Source organism: Carassius auratus, chromosome 45 (genome assembly GCF_003368295.1).
Source record: "Carassius auratus strain Wakin chromosome 45, ASM336829v1, whole genome shotgun sequence".
Classification (NCBI taxonomy): Eukaryota; Metazoa; Chordata; class Actinopteri; order Cypriniformes; family Cyprinidae; genus Carassius; species Carassius auratus.
Window position 1 is genome coordinate 14747397 of NC_039287.1, and position 16803 is coordinate 14764199.

Here is a 16803-nt window from a genome sequence, read left to right on the forward strand (position 1 = left end):
GCATACTTTTCTATTTTTAGTTTAAAAGAAGTATATACTAATAGCACACTTAAATAAACTTCTTTTTCATAAGGGTCATGCTACAGGCCACTGATGTAGAGTTAATTATCTTACTAGTCCATCTGTGCATTTAAGTCCCTCTGTTGAGTTTTTTCATTGCCTGGTATTGTTTGTGTTCTGCACACTGTTTTGAAGATTGATTTGTTAGAAATAAAATGTAAAGTATGGAAATTACTAAAACTAAAACTATATAAATATAAAAAAATCTTAAAAATTAAATAGAATTATAAAAAATTAATAAAAATTACAAAAGCATATAAAATGACTAAAACCAAAATGAAAATTAACCTTAAAAAAGCTTACTGAAATTACAAAAGTACTGTACATAAAATTAATAATCAAACTAAATATAAATCTAAAAGCTAATTAAAAAATACTATAATATTAAATTAATAATCCTGATTTACACTGCATGCATCTAAAATTTAGGGGCATGAACAAAGCTTCGGTTTGAGAAAAAAAAAAAATCATAATTAGCCCCAGAAACAGCCAGATATTATTTTTGGATGCGCACAGATTTGTTTTGTTGATTTTGTGCATACAGTTTTTGCGTCTAAATCTTTTAAAAGTCAGAGCCGTACTTTGTGGTTTTGGAATGGCAAATAAAGTTCAGTACATTCACAAGCGGCGCAGTTATCCTGTCATAAATATCATGAACTACCAATGAATTATGAATCGTTTAACCACAAAACAATATTCCACACATTACACCTTGTTAGGAGGATTTGCAAAGCGCATGATATTTGGACGCTTGGAACAGTGTATCACTTGACGTGTGCAGTCATTATGCAAGCGACTATAAGAAATGATTTCTCAGTTATAGTGATTAGCAGCACTGAGTCATATCTGTGCTTGTAAAAACTGAGTTTTATGAGATCGAAGCATGTGAGAGAATGTGTTTGCTTCATGTGTGGTTAGTTTCAGTGTGTACATGTGTCCCACTTTACCCCAGGCTCAGTTCACTTAATTGTAGCCGTGTTCTTCTCAGCCGTAGACTAAACCAAAAACACGTTGTACGTTATGCTTTAAGCCTTTTACCCACAGGCACAACAAAGAGAAACAATAGCTACAAAAAGAGAGACAAATAAGAGGGAAACAAAAGGAGAGGAACAACAGAATAATTAAGGGGAATGTGGAACAGATGGAGAGGGACGGGCCTCTCTCTGAGTGAAAAAAAAAAGAGGGAGAGAGACTGGGTAAAATAAATATGAGACGAAAGTAAATGTTGGGAATGGGAACGATGGACAAAAAAAGGTGAGGTAGGACAAAATCTGATTAGAATCAGATCAGAGAGAGTGAATCAGACAGGGCTGAAGGGGTGGTCTGGGGTTTGTGGTTTTGGACAGATGATATGTGCGAGCGAGAGGACTTGTTTGTGTGAGAGTGTATGTGCTACCATGGGAACCGGCTAACGACAGATTATTTTCGCTTTGGGAACGTGTGTAAAGACTACAGGCATCTGGAGCTGGCCTGTGACACTCAGGACGAGGTGGACAGCTGGAAGGCCTCTCTGCTGCGTGCTGGGGTTTACCCAGAGAAAACCACAGTAAGCACAGGAACCCACTGGCTTCTCTACCTGTATGCTAAACCCTGCAGCCTAAAACATCAAAATAAAGGTTTCGGTTTTAACCAGAAAAGGGCTTTATAGTCGGATGCCATGCAGATCTTTATAAGCTCCACTCAGAATTTTTATAACCTACTTCTTTACAAAACCAACACCATGAGCTGGAGCTGTAAAAGAATAGTTTAAAAATTAAAAAAAAAAAAAATCTTTTTTTTCTACCTTCATTCTTTCATGAAACACAAAAGGAGAAGTGCTGAAGAAAGTTCACGCTGCACTTTTTCATACAATGAAAGCAAACCAGACCAAAAAACACTAAGAAAGCACAATAGAAGTAGGCCATATGATGTAATTTTCCAATCCTGTGTCCAAATATTCCTGTTTCCCACCTATATAGATGAAAAAAAATTTATGTGCAGTGTGTAAAATGTACAAATGTGTTCCTGTGCCCTAGTGGTAGAGCACTGCCTTAGCAGCGCAAAAGGTTGTGGGTTTGATTCCCAGTGAAAACTTTAGGTTAAAAATGTTAGCCTGAATGCACTGTAAGTTGCTTTAAATAAAAAGCATCTGCTAAATGCATAATTTAATTTTAAATTCTAACATTTCTAAAGCAGTAGGCAAATAGTACCTGGATGACCTACTACTGTTGAAGTGCACGTCCCATGCTATATAACACACCCTTTTTAAATCACAAAATGAGATCAGGAAATGTGTTCCTCATCAAATGTAGCTACTCAAACAGCTTATGCGAATTCGGGTGCAGCTCTTGTATCATCTTGTCTTTTTTTTTGTGTGTGTGTGTGTGTGTGTGTGTGTGTGTGTTTCTTTAATTGGCCCCAAAGCTCTCAAACATAATTTGCATTTACACACATTTCAAGGTGAATGGTTGAAAGACATGAATATGAGATTCTAGCAAATAACAATGATTCCAGTCTGTTTCTCACACAAGTCTTATGGTTTCTTAAGACTTGAACTAGTGCACAACTCGTGGAGAAATTTTACGATGCTCTTTTGTTTTTGTTTTTTTGTTTTTTTTTGCACTTTCATTCATTTTTATTACATGTAAAAGAGCAGCATGAACATTATGCCTAATGCCTTTTACGTTCCATAGAAGTAAGAAAGCCACAGGAAAAAGTACACTTTTGGCAATCTCCAAAGAATCAAATAACCAACTCAAGAATGCATTACCGACAGGGGCGCTGCACAAGATCCCGGGCCCTATGCATAGTCAGTGCTAATGGGCCCCCATCCCCTTGAAAATATATATTCTAGACTTTTCAAGGGCCCGCTCTTCCTTTGGGGTCCTGGTAATCAGTACTGGTTTTACCCCCAGTCTGGCGCCCCTGATTACTGAACCTGAATGAATGAAATTTGTCATCAATTACTCAGCCTTACATTGTACCAAGCCAATAAAATCTTCAGAACACAAATAAAGATATTTTTTATGAAACCTGAGAGATATCCTTTCTTTCATTGAAAGTCCATTCCACAAAAACCTTAATGATTCAGAAAGTTCATGAAGACATTATAAATTAAATCCATATGAAATCATAAGAGCTCATAAAATATGGGAAACAGTAGCGGAAATATACTTGCGTGTCAAGCAAGCACGTTTGAGCTTTTGTTGACCGTATCTGATGTGCTGTATGTACAGTCTTGTTCAAAATAATAGCAGTACAATGTGACTTACCAGAATAATCAAGGTTTTTAGTATATTTTTATTGCTACGTGGCAAACAAGTTACCAGTAGGTTCAGTAGATTGTCAGAAAACAAACAAGACCCAGCATTCATGATATGCTTGTCTTAAGGCTGTGCAATTGGGCAATTAGTTGAAAGGGGTGTGTTCAAAAAAATAGCAGTGTCTACCTTTGACTGTAACAACTCAAAACTATTTTGTACAAACATTTTTTTTTTCTGGGATTTAGCAATCCTGTGAATCACTAAACTAATATTTAGTTGTATGACCACAGTTTTTTAAAACTGCTTGACATCTGTGTGGCATGGAGTCAACCAACTTGTGGCACCTCTCAGCTGTTATTCCACTCCATGATTCTTTAACAACATTCCACAATTCATTCACATTTCTTGGTTTTGCTTCAGAAACAGCATTTTTGATATCACCCCACAAGTTCTCAATTGGATTAAGGTCTGGAGATTGGGCTGGCCACTCCATAACATTAATTTTGTTGGTTTGGAACCAAGACTTTGCCCGTTTACTAGTGTGTTTTGGGTCATTGTCTTGTTGAAACAACCATTTCAAGGGCATGTCCTCTTCAGCATAGGGCAACATGACCTCTTCAAGTATTTTAACATATGCAAACTGATCCATGATCCCTGGTATGCGATAAATAGGCCCAACACCATAGTAGGAGAAACATGCCCATATCATGATGCTTGCACCTCCATGCTTCACTGTCTTCACTGTGTACTGTGGCTTGAATTCAGAGTTTGGGGGTCGTCTCACAAACTGCCTGTGGCCCTTGGACCCAAAAAGAACAATTTTACTCTCATCAGTCCACAAAATGTTCCTCCATTTCTCTTTAGGTCAGTTGATGTGTTCTTTGGCAAATTGTAACCTCTTCTGCACATGCCTTTTTTTAACAGAGGGACTTTGCGGGGGATTCTTGAAAATAGATTAGCTTCACACAGACGTCTTCTAACTGTCACAGTACTTACAGGTAACTCCAGACTGTCTTTGATCATCCTGGAGGTGATCATTGGCTGAGCCTTTGCCATTCTGGTTATTCTTCTATCCATTTTGATGGTTGTCTTCCGTTTTTTTCCACGTCTCTCTGGTTTTGCTCTCCATTTTAAGGCATTGGAGATCATTTTAGCTGAACAGCCTATCATTTTTTGCACCTCTTTATAGGTTTTCCCCTCTCTAATCAACTTTTTAATCAAAGTACGCTGTTCTTCTGAACAATGTCTTGAACGAACCATTTTCCTCAGCTTTCAAATGCATGTTCAACAAGTGTTGGCTTCATCCTTAAATAGGGGCCACCTGATTCACACCTGTTTCTTCACAAAATTGATGACCTCAGTGATTGAATGCCACACTGCTATTTTTTTGAACACACCCCTTTCAACTAATTCAACTAATTGCCCAATTGCACAGCCTTAAGAGCGTGCATATCATGAATGCTGGGTCTCATTTGTTTTCGGAGAATCTACTGAACCTACTGGTAACTTGTTTGCCACGTAGCAATACAAAATATACTAAAAACCTTGATTATTCTGGTTAGTCACATTGTACTGCTATTATTTTGAACAAGACTGTATGTGTGTTGATCAGTCTTTACGTGTAAATGAAATCTATTCATCATATAAAGCTATCATGTTTCTTCAGAAGACTTTGATTAAACTGCTCATTTCATATGGGTTACTTTCCTCATGTCTTTATGGACTTTCTGAAGTGTCGAATTTTCAGGGGAGGGACAGAAACCTCTTATGTTTCATCAAAAATAACTTCATTTGAGTTTCGAAGATGAACCCCCCCAAAAAATGGGTTTAAGAACCATTGAAGAACTTTTATTTTTAATGTGCACCAGTCTGCACAAGCTGCAGTGTTCTAAGAAACATTAAGAGATTATGTGTTCACATAATAACCAGGTCCACATGGAGTCAGTGCACACAGAGATTGGAGCGCCTGGCACTCATAAACGTTTAGCACGTATTATTGCACAGAATTCTACAGATTTTGCCCTAAAACCAGTGCATGAAAAGGTTGCTGATTCCGTCTTGGCTTTCTAATAACTGATCGCTGTAGTTTGGATAACTCTCGCTCCTGTAGTGTCTCTGTTTGTGTGTGTGTGTTTGACTCAACGGCTGCAGGCTTCATGGTGGCTGTGCTCTGGGGTCAGGAGCTCTGCTGCATTCCTCAGCTCTTGTGTCACACCATAGAGGATCAGCGAAGGAGGGGGCTTTGAGCTCTGTTTCTAATCAGCTCCCTTGCCTTTTTTTTTTTTCTTTCACGCTCCCCTCCATCCCCCTTTTTCTGTCTTTATGTATGCTTTGGAGCAACTTGTTGAGTGATGTCACAGTTCTGTCAGGGTTCCCCATAATTCGCTCTGACAGAAGTCTACCACACCCCCCCCAAACAGTCACTGAAGTAAAACTCGCACCCCCACAACATTTCTTTTCCAGCTTGGTTCTCTTTATGTATGTGCACTCATTGCCCTCTGAGACATCTTTGTCGCCCCTCAATGTTTGACTGTACCTTTCCTATCCAGATTTGCTCATATCTTCATCCGTCTTTTTTCTGATTGCTCAGGTGGATGGAGAGGGTCCAGCTCAGGCGGACAACTTCTCCATGGACCCTCAGCTTGAGTGTCAGGTCAAGACCATCCGCAACCTGGTTGACTCATACATGAGCATCGTCTACAAAGGCATCCACGACCTGATACCCAAGACCATCATGCACCTTGTCATCAACAACGTCTGTGCCCTCTGCATTTAACACTGATACAGAAGGAAACAAAGAATTGATATCAAACAGATTTGCATACAAAAATTAAACCTGTAGAGCTTTTTAAGTAAGTTGCAGATATATGAACCATATCATGTTGACATTAGTTCTCCCCAGAAGGTACATTTGTTTTACATTAGTGTTTTATTTACAGTATGTATTACATCATTAGATTATTTATTAATCATTGCAACCGATGTACTGTACAATTTTATAGCGTATATAGATTTTTTTAGTTAATTTTATAGCTTTTACACTTAGTATACCTCAAGATGTAATAAAATTATACTTCCATACACTAGAAATTATTAACTGCAAACTCAGTTTTCAAATATCTAAGTATAGTAATGTATACATTTAAAGTGTATACAGTGCAAAACTGTTTTGCACTTCTATTTTCAAATAATTAATTTTCAAAATCTATGTTGGGTTAGCTTGAAAATGTGTAATTCTCAGACCTTCGCTCAGAAATGAAGCCATATTTTAAGGCAGTATTGTGCACATTTATATTTTGAACCTGACAGTGTTTCGACACCATGCAAAAATATCTGGGTTTCAGTTCCATCTTTTTGGCCCAATTCATGTTTAAAAACAATTGCAGAATATTTCACTGTTTCACTGTGGTTTTGTATTGACTTAAGGACCATTCACACCAAGGAATTAAAGGATAACTTTATGTTTATAAGTCTTAATTATCATTTTAAGTCCACACAACTATAACAATATATAAAAAAAGAGGAACAACCTTTTCGCAAGATTTTTTTTTTCTAGCTGATGAACAATAAAAACATTTAACTGCAAATCCACCTAACTTTAAAGAGTCGAACATTTAAAGAACCAGACAAAATTAAAAGTAAAAAATAAAAAATAAATGGTGCTGGTGCCACTAAAGCTATCAATATAAAGTCTTTACACATATTGTTGTGTAGCAGTGTGAGTAGTATCAGCTAGTCATGTGATATCAACATGACAGATGCCATGAGAGGAGTACAGACCCTCTTAATTCAGAATAAAACACCTTTTTCAAACAGCAGATATGACCATTTCCTCTCAGTTTATATAATTTTTATTTGAAGTCCTGTTTTTTTGTTTGTTAAATGTATTTTCTACATTTCTGTGTTCTCCACCCATAGGTAGAGGAGTTTATCCACTCCGAGTTGCTGGCTCAGTTGTACTCCTCCGGAGATCAGCGCTCTCTGATGGATGAGTCTCCTGAACAGGCCCGGCGAAGAGAGGAGGTGCTGCGTACTCACACTGCCCTGAAGCAGGCTCTAAACATCATCACTGACATTTCCACCTCTACCATCTCCACCCCGTTGCCACCCCCAGTAGATAACTCCTGGCTCCATAGTGGCTCTCTTCACCGAAGGTACCTCAGCCCTCCACTTTCTGTTCAAGACGTCTTCATCATCACTCCTCCTCATCCAGTGGTGCTGTTCTTTACTTGACCCTTAGGGGCTGTTTACACAACATCGTTTTCAGCCAAAAACGGGAAACCTTTTATGCATTTTGCCTGTTTGTTTATGGAGGACTAAAACATATTTTTGAAAACGGGTTTCAGGGTGCAAGTTTTTGAAAACACCACCTTTATCATTTCCTTGTAAACATCCAATATGGGAATCTTTGAAAATGGTGACATTGTGCATGTGCGTAGTGCATGTGTGGTATGTGGACATGCGCAGTACGTGTTGATTTTAAAGGCAAGCGCGAACAAACATACACAACAATGGTGGAGTTACTGTTTACTAACAAGGTGATTGCGCCAATTACTGGCCTGGCTTAAGTAATACAGTGTTTTGGCAATTTTCGCAAATGTGTAAACGTGAATCGTTTTGAAAAATGTTGTTGTGTATACGTGAAACTTTTTAAAAACACAAGGGGATAACTTTTTGTTTTTGAAAACCCACTCTTTGTGTTAACATAGCCTTAGAATTTAATCAGTACTCCGGCACATACCGTATTTTCCAGACTATAAGTCACACTTTTTTTCATAGTTTGGCTGGTCCTGCGACTTATAGTCAGGTGCGACTTATTTATCAAAATTAATTTGACATGAACCGAGAGAAATGAACCAAGAGAAAACATTACCGTCTCCAGCCGCCAGAGGGCGCTCTATGCTGCTCAGTTCTCCTGTAGTCTACACTGAACACATAGAGCGCCCTCTCGTGGCTGTAGACGGAAATGTTTTCTCTTGGTTCTTAATAAATGCGACTTATAGGCCAGTGCGACTTATATATGTTTTTTTTCCTCGTCATGGCGTATTTTTGGACTGATGCGACTTATACTCAGGTGCGACTTATAGTCCGAAAAATACGGTAATAAATAGCTGACCGTTGGCACTAACATGGACTGAATCACCAGGATTCCAGGGTGTATCATAGAATTTTCTCTGTTTTCCAGGCCAAGGAAAAACTGATTGAAAGTCATAGATTTTTTTTTCATAAGAGCTTGATGCTCTTGTGTAAATGCAATTGTGTTGTCTGATGCAAACAAGTCTTTCTTTGGCGGCGGTTCTGTTCAAAGAATCGTTGAACCAGTTCACAAACCAGTCTGAATAATTTATTAGCGAATCATTCTGAATCAAAATGGTTTTTTAAAATCCATATCCAGTAACCACAAATGACTCCAAATGGAAATGACTGGTAGTGGAAATGTTTTGGCCCACCCAAACAGCTAATGCGCCCCTCTCTCTCTCTCTTTCTCTCTCTTTCTCAGGTCTCCTCCAGGTTATATCGTCCATAAAAAGCATCCTGCTCGGCCTGCTCTTTCTCTACCAATTTGCTTGGAAGCTCCTGCCCCTCCGGTCTCCAACAGCATAGACACCACCAAAACTACCAGCCGCCCCAAACGAGTCCCTCCTAATGTTCCCAGGTAGACATTCACCCATCCTGAAGTCACACTAGCAGCTTTGGACCATGTCAGTCCATTTAAACAAACATCATTTCAGGACGCTAAAACCGCACATGTGTTCTCTCCATCAACAACACAGCTGAAAAAACGTTTGATTAATAAAGTGCCCAGTGACTAGAGGGCTTGAATCAGGTGTGTCACTGAATATTTGAAATGAACCCAGGGACCTGTAACTACATCACAGTTTTAAACAGTATTTCAACAGTTTTCTGAGCACGAGAGCTGTGGTGAACTTGTGGTTTCCCCTTTTCCATGTTTCATCTTCCGTGAATTCATGTTGTTGCAAACTACGTAAGAACCAAGGAGGTCTGTAAAGATGTGTAACATTAGCTAAATTTGGTGTGCAAAAAGGTCGATTGTCAATAGCATAGAGGTGTTTGAAGCACTGCTCACAAATAACTTACAGCTTTTGATTGGTCACTGCGACCTGACCCGCTTTAACATTAACTTTTTTTGCCCTCAAGCTCAACTGATCTTTGACATATTTCTATAAGAATTTCACCCACAAAATTTTGCCAATGTGACCGCACCTTAATACAGAGAGTTACAGCTATCCGTTAGCATTCCTTTCCACCTCAACGCCAGTTCCTTGGCAGACATAGGTCCCCATGGAAGCATATGATTTGAAATGTGCCATATTTCCTCTTCGGACCACAGAAACATAACTTTTAATGGAAAATGAAGAGCAAAAGAATCAGGAGGGTAAAGTCAAAAGTATACCTCAGTTTATCCATATCCTTTCTAGGTATACTCCATTTGATAGTGTGCATGAACACAGGTGCTTGACACAAATACACTGGAAAGTTTAATCCTTTTCAAGTGTCTGTGCATTAAAAATGTCTATGTACTAGTTTAAACCAGAGTCGTGAGTATCTCTGAACTCCCTCCCTTAAGCACTCGTCAACACGAATATATGCACAGTTTTTCCTGGCAAAGGTTTATTTTTATTTTTTTAAAATGTATTTAAACTCAACTGTACATTTATAATTAGAACTTATGATTAATATTACATTTTTTATTCACACCCCTCCAAATCAGATAGTCAGAAAGTGCCCAGTTGCACGAGTCCCCTTAAGTAATGAAAGCCCATAATTATAAGTTATTATCACTAAGGGTTTTTCTTGCTGCAGCCGCCTGCAGTTTCCCACTAGTAATTATGGCATTGTGGTAGCGTTCATGTGCGTCCGTCTCATAACTATGATCATTCCAGCATGACTTTATGCCAGCATATGATTGTTAAAAACAGTTTAACAATGTATCCTTCCCAAATGTGTGGATCTATGCTCACAGTAAACACAACTAATAGGACTTTCAGTGTCCTGAGCGCAAATCTTGCTCTTGGATCCGTGTTTAGGATTAGTCTCAAAGCAGTGCACTCAGAGAGCAGAAATATACACATACTTACCTTCACATGCATGATAGATGAGACCACGTGCTCACTGGTCCCAGAACTACAGCACTAGATCACAGACACTGCTGTCTCCACTCACCATGAACATATGGGCTTGAGCATAAAGGAAAAAAAGAAACTTGAACTTGAACAGATGTCATTGCTCAATCACACAGGCAAGCATATTTACAATTGAAGGCTTTTCAAAATCACACAGATTTTCAAGGAGCAGTGAAAGTATGCACTGTAAAGTAATCTCACACAAACGGTCAAGGAAAGTTAAAATCATACCCCGAGAAAGATATAGTAAATTTACATGTAATGGTAGTGTTTGTGTATTTTTTGTTTTGCCTTTATAATGATTTTAATGCACAAAATGCATGGTGTTTGGATGATTTCAAAAGTATTAGTAACTAGTAATGTATTTTATTTTTTGCTATTGTTGCATTTTTAAATATAATTTATTTAATAACTAATTATTGGCATTACATTTCTCATTTTATCAACCAATTGATATAAAATATTTATATATATTATACTATTAAATGTACATTTTTATAATATTCTCTTTATAGGAATAAGAAGCCAACAAATGTAATTGTATACAGTCACACAATTTTAATTTAAATAACAAACTAATTTAAATGGATATCACATTTATAAAATTATTTAATTAGCATGGGTTAAGCATTTTTTTTGTTTAAATACAATTTTATTAAAAAATAGTTTATTTAAATGAATTATTTAATATATTTATATGAGATAAAATTTTATCATTTGATTACAGTATTTTATGTACTGTGTATAATTCTCTTTATAGTAATGAGAATAAGGAGTCATAATGCTAAAAATAGGCTTCACTTCCTTTTTGCTCCGTGTGTAATTTTTTTCTGTGGAAATGTGAGCCACACATTTTTTAACGAGTCTCTCACGTGACTTGAGATGGGTGGAGGTCTTGTTGTAAATTTGTTTTTTATAATTGATTCCCCATTTTAAGCACAGACAAGTCCCTATTCTCTTCTCACTTATTCTAGCTCTTGTCTTGTTGGATGTCACAGTCTAATCACATAAAGACTTCTCATATTTCATATAGTTCTTTGATTATTGTGCTTTGTGGATAACAGAAGCGTGACCTCATTAAAGGGTTACGGTCAATATCCTGTTCAAACCGTCATATCAGTATTCACAAACTGACCGTATCTTTTCCTTTCTCACCATTCCAGTGGCGTTCGCTTCTTTCAACACTCTCTTCGGTTTCTCCCTTGTGATCGTTCTTTTTCTCGCTCTCTCATTCCTTACTTTCACTTTTTGGCCATTTTTCCCCTCTTTTTTCTGCCTCATTTCCTTTGTGTTCAGTAACGGGTCTGTTTGGACCTCCACCCTTTTTCTCCTGCTTTTTCTCTCTTTCTTTCTCCCCTGTTGCCTCTTTCTCTAGTTCTCCCACTCACTTTTTCACATTTCCTCTCACCATCACTCATCCCAACTCTCCCAACTTTCCCTCTCTTTCCTTCCACCCCCATTCCCCTGGTCTTTTTTCTCTTCACTTTTAGCCGAACTCATTTGAACCTGGTGCTGTTGTCTTAAGCGTGACCCCGACCGGAGCAGGCCTTGCGGACAGTGACAGAATCTGAAGACTAGGCAGAATTTCTGGGCACTAAAATGGCAATTCTGAGACGCAGCCAGCATTTCATCAAGCTGCGTTCCTCTCTCGCACCTCATCCAGTTACACATTCTTGTACTTTTAACTTCAGCATTTCTTTCTGTCTTCCAGTAAACCCCTGGCATTTCCAGGCTGCAATATCTTGCATGTTTCTTCAAGCGTTGTTTTGCTTTTCTTTCCGTCGTCTCCGTCCTTTCTTTTTCTTTCTGTGAAACCGCAGTCCTGCATTCACCGCAGCACAGAAAAAAATAAAAGCCACTCTCTTCTCTCTCCCATCCCAGAGAGCTGCTCCCTCTGCCAGCTCCATTAGAGAGTGAGATTCCTGCGTCTCCACAGGGATCTTTCCAGGACCAACTCTGCAGGAATGCTGGACTCATATTCCCCTCACACACACACACACACACACACACACACACACACACACACACACACACACTACTAATGTACCGACTCCGTAGCTTGTGATTGCAACATGGTCAGTTCACAATAATGAGCTCTTTTGGGCCTAATTAAAGGTGATGTGTCACTTTTTCAAAGTTACAGTACTTCTATTCGAGCATAAGATGCAGAGATGTAGATTCATTGTCACTGTCAAAGTCTTGCTCTGTTCATTTGAGCATCCTTGCCACAGCACGGGGTGGTGTTGGCACAGTGGATAAGACACATGCCTTTGGTGTGAGAGACCCAGGTTCGAATCCACTGAGACACCAATGTGTCCCTGAGCAAGACACTTAACCCCTAGTTGCTCCAGAGGCATGTGACCTCTGACATATATAGCAATTGTAAGTCGCTTTGGATTAAAGCGTCAGCTAAATGTAAAATGTAAATGTAGCATGACACAGGAACATTAGCTTAACCAATAACTTGTTTGTGGCAGGACTTTTTTTATTGAAATCACAAACTTTAGTTTTTGGAACTGGTGGTAATTACTGTTATTAAAAGTTCTGAATATTCTTAATAAAATAAAACCTGTAACACTTTATGGTAAGGTCAACATGAGTTGTCACCACTCATTGAACAACACGTTTTACAACAGTTACTACTCTAGAGTAATGTTAATTGGTGAGTCCTACTGTTCAAATGTTAGTAACATAAGGATTTTTTTATTTTCATTTAATTTTGTTAGTTTTTTTAAAGAATGATCTTATGCTCAGCAAGGCTGCATTTATTGGATTACAAATATAGTAATATTGTGAAATAATGTTACAATTAAAATACATCTTTTCTATTTGATGGCAAAGCTGAATTTTCCGCATTATTACTCCAGTCTTCAGTGTCACATGATCCAGACTTACAGTCTGTAAGTACGTTTTCATATGTAAAGGATTTGTCAATGATGATTCAAATGCGAGTTTTAAGCAGTGTAGAGTAACGCTTGTTATTTTTCATTTCTCCGATCACAAATGCAGACATGGTTTTATGTTTATGGAGGGTGATACACAACACAACATGTATAAAGACAGTATAAGTCATTATAATCAGTAATTATGTCCCCACTGGATGCAACAAATGCCTGGTTTATAATGGGGTTTATTGTTTTTGTCTCACCGCACCAGGACCTCACAATATTGTGAGAGGCGTGACATTTCAGTCACGCGCTTGAGGTATTCGGCCAATCACAACGCACTGGATAGCTGACCAATTAGAGCACACCTCGCTTTTCAGAACGACGAGCTTTGAAGAAAATCCAAAGGCAGAGGATAGAGGAGCAACATTAATGTACAGAATGTGGAAAATAATGTGATTTTTGAACCTTAAAGGTATACTCCATCCCAAAATGAAAATTCACTTACTCACATGTTGTTTCAAACCCGTAAAAGCTTAGATCGTCTTCGGAACACAATTTAACATATTTTGGATGAAAACCAGTAGCTTGAGACTGTCCCATAGACAGCCAAATAAATAACAGCCATCAGTCATTCAACTGTAATGTTATGAAGCAACGAGAGTACTTGTATTCGAAGAAAAACAAAAATAATGTCTTTATTCAACAATTATTTGCCTGTCTCTCTAAATCAGATTAGCGCTATTTTCTTCTGTGTCAGCTGCACCACAAGGATATATTTGTACGTGTATCTACACTTTGGTTTGAAAGCAAAAAGCGCATCAGTGTAGTGCAGCTGACGCAGAAGAGCGTACGCCACCTGCGTACTACTCAGATTTGCCAAAATGGCACTACGCTGATTTGGACACAGAGGAGAAGAATTGTTGAATAAAGTCATTAATTTTGTTTTCCTCAAACAAGTTCTCTCGTCACTTCATAACGTTATGGTTGAATCACTGATGGCAGATGGACTATTCTGACGATGCTTTTCATACTTTCCTGGACTTTCACACTGGTATTTATTTGGCTGTCTATGGGACGGTCTCATGCCTCCCAGTTTTTCATCCAATATCTTAAACTGTGTACTGAAGATGAGCAAAGCTTTTACAGGTTTGGAACTGCATGGGGGTAAGTGATTAATGGCAAAATTTTCATTTTGGGGTGGAGTAACCCTTTAAACCACATAAACACATTGCATTACACCAAATACTGTTCTTTTTAGCTACACCATATGACCCCTTTAATATATTTCTGAAATGGTAATACTTTTTTAGATTTTAAGAAAACAGGATTTTTTGAAAATGAAATCTTTTGTAACATTAAAGGGTGTATTTTCTGTCACTTTTGATCAATTTAATGCATCCTTGCTGAATAATATAATTTTTTTTATTTCTGACCCCTAACTTTTGAATGGTAGGGAATGTAAAACTACCCTAAGACTAGGTTAATAAATGCTATAAATGTATTGTGAATCATTAGCACATGATGACTAATACAGTACATTAAGAAATGTTAAAAAATCCAACCTTAATGTAAAGTGTCCCCAGAAAAACTATCGTTGGAGATTACAATTCTGGATGTTTCCACAATTATAGGTTTGCCTTGGGGGGGTTAAAGAGTTGGATTCCCATGCTAAACATGGACAAAGTTTCAAAAATTAAGTTGTACGTTTAAAGGAGTATTTCTGTTCCAAAAATACTCCTTCCGGTTTGTCACAAGTTTCGGAAAGTTTTTTTCGAGTATGGGTCTGTGTGACGTTAGATGGAGCGGAATTTAATTATATGGGTCCTAAGGCACTTCTGCCGGAAGAGCGCGCGCTCCCGTATAGCACAGCACTGAGAGGCTGAGCACAGCCTGATCAGAGCGAGAGCGTCGCGAAATGTCACAAAAGAAGTGTGTTTTTGGTTGCCAGGGCAAGACAACCCTGCACAGATTACCAAAAAAAAACAGCATTAAGGGACCAGTGGATGGAGTTTATTTTTACAGAGCATCAACGGAGTTGTGCAAGTGTTTTTGTTTGTTCCCTGCATTTCGAAGATTCGACGGGTTTGCACATCGTTTATTTCTTAAGGATAATGCAGTCCCAACAAAAAAGGGTCACGATCGTGTGTTGGAACCGTAGGCGGTGAGTAACACTGCTTAAAATATCTCTGTTTGTTAACTTCGCTATCGGCGCGTAAGCACATCAAGTAAACAACATGCGATGTTGTCATCAAACAGCACTTTCCACATGTACAGCTTAAAAAAAAAAAAAAAAAAAAAAAAAGACGACATAAAGTGGAACTCAGTCATTTTCCAAAACCACTAAGCAAATATATACAGTTTCAGTACATACCACATAGAGACGTCGTTGCTGATGCTGTTCTTGTTAAATTTCAGCCTCTGGATCTGATTCTGGATCATAAATATACGCTGAATCTGACTGTTAGCCGTGGTTTGTTTTGGTTGGTTTTTTCCTCACGGTGTCACAGATTCCAAACGAGCTCAACGCAAAAGCTTATTCGCGCTCGTGATTCTTTAGCTCCGCCCACACGTCACGCCTCCAGTCGGTCGTGTTTTTCCGGGAAAAACGGTACAGACTATCTTTCTCTTATGAATATAATAAAAATAAAGACTTTTTGGAGTTATGAAGGATGCAGTACTACTCTATAGGTACTCAAGATTAACAGGATATTGAGTGAAAACGAGCATTTCACCCCCCCTTTAAGAATTATTTTTGTTGTTCAAATTTTTGTGTTTTGACTCACAGCTAATCGGCATGGTTTGGTATTTATTTATAACCCATCTAAAGAAAAATTTGTTTTATGTTCTTCTCAGTCCTGTTGATCTGATCTGGCCATTTGTGTTCATTTTCCCCAAACAAAACACACTCGCAGACAATTTTAAACGTGCATCTGAAGCAGAGCATGGGAGATTGTTGTTATTTCCATTAGCTGAACTGGCAGAGCTGGGACCTGTGGGAGTCTGTTCTGACAACTCAGGTTATGTGTAATGTGTTGCAGGAGACCCACTCAACAGCCACGCTGAGACACAAATGCCCACCTGTGAGAAAAAGTGCCAACGACAAGATCTGCTTGAATTGTCATTAAGAAGACGGCAAAGATTCACATCTTAGACACAGTGGAAAACAGACTTGGAGATAGCAAAACTGATCTCCAGATGGTCTTTTTGCTCAGCGATTCTGCCTTCAGTGGTGAGATTGAGCATTGTGCTGAGGTTTGTTCCTGTTTTGTATATATGTTGATGTTTGCAATGCGAGTGAGTTTCTTTTAGCTCTTTATCACATTTAAATAAAAAGCATTTTGGGATTTTGTAAATACTGTGTATTTAAGAAGTCCAACATTTTCCTGTGGTTATTGGTGTTAACTAAAGCAAGCATAACTGTTATAATTGCTCATGTCAAGTATTTAACCCGTCAGCATGTGATTTCTC

General features: G+C 38.2%; 1 protein-coding gene across 1 annotated transcript; it reads left to right on the forward strand.

The window, feature by feature from the left end:
- Positions 1 to 1204: 1204 nt before the first annotated feature.
- On the forward strand, positions 1205 to 16799 carry LOC113062757 (dynamin-3-like). The gene is made up of 5 exons (XM_026232719.1): positions 1205 to 1606; positions 5893 to 6057; positions 7221 to 7456; positions 8803 to 8958; positions 16374 to 16799. Exons 1-5 carry the CDS (start codon positions 1448 to 1450, stop codon positions 16396 to 16398), a joined length of 741 nt encoding a protein of 246 aa, XP_026088504.1. The 5' UTR covers positions 1205 to 1447; the 3' UTR covers positions 16399 to 16799.
- The last annotated feature ends 4 nt before the right edge of the window (positions 16800 to 16803 follow it).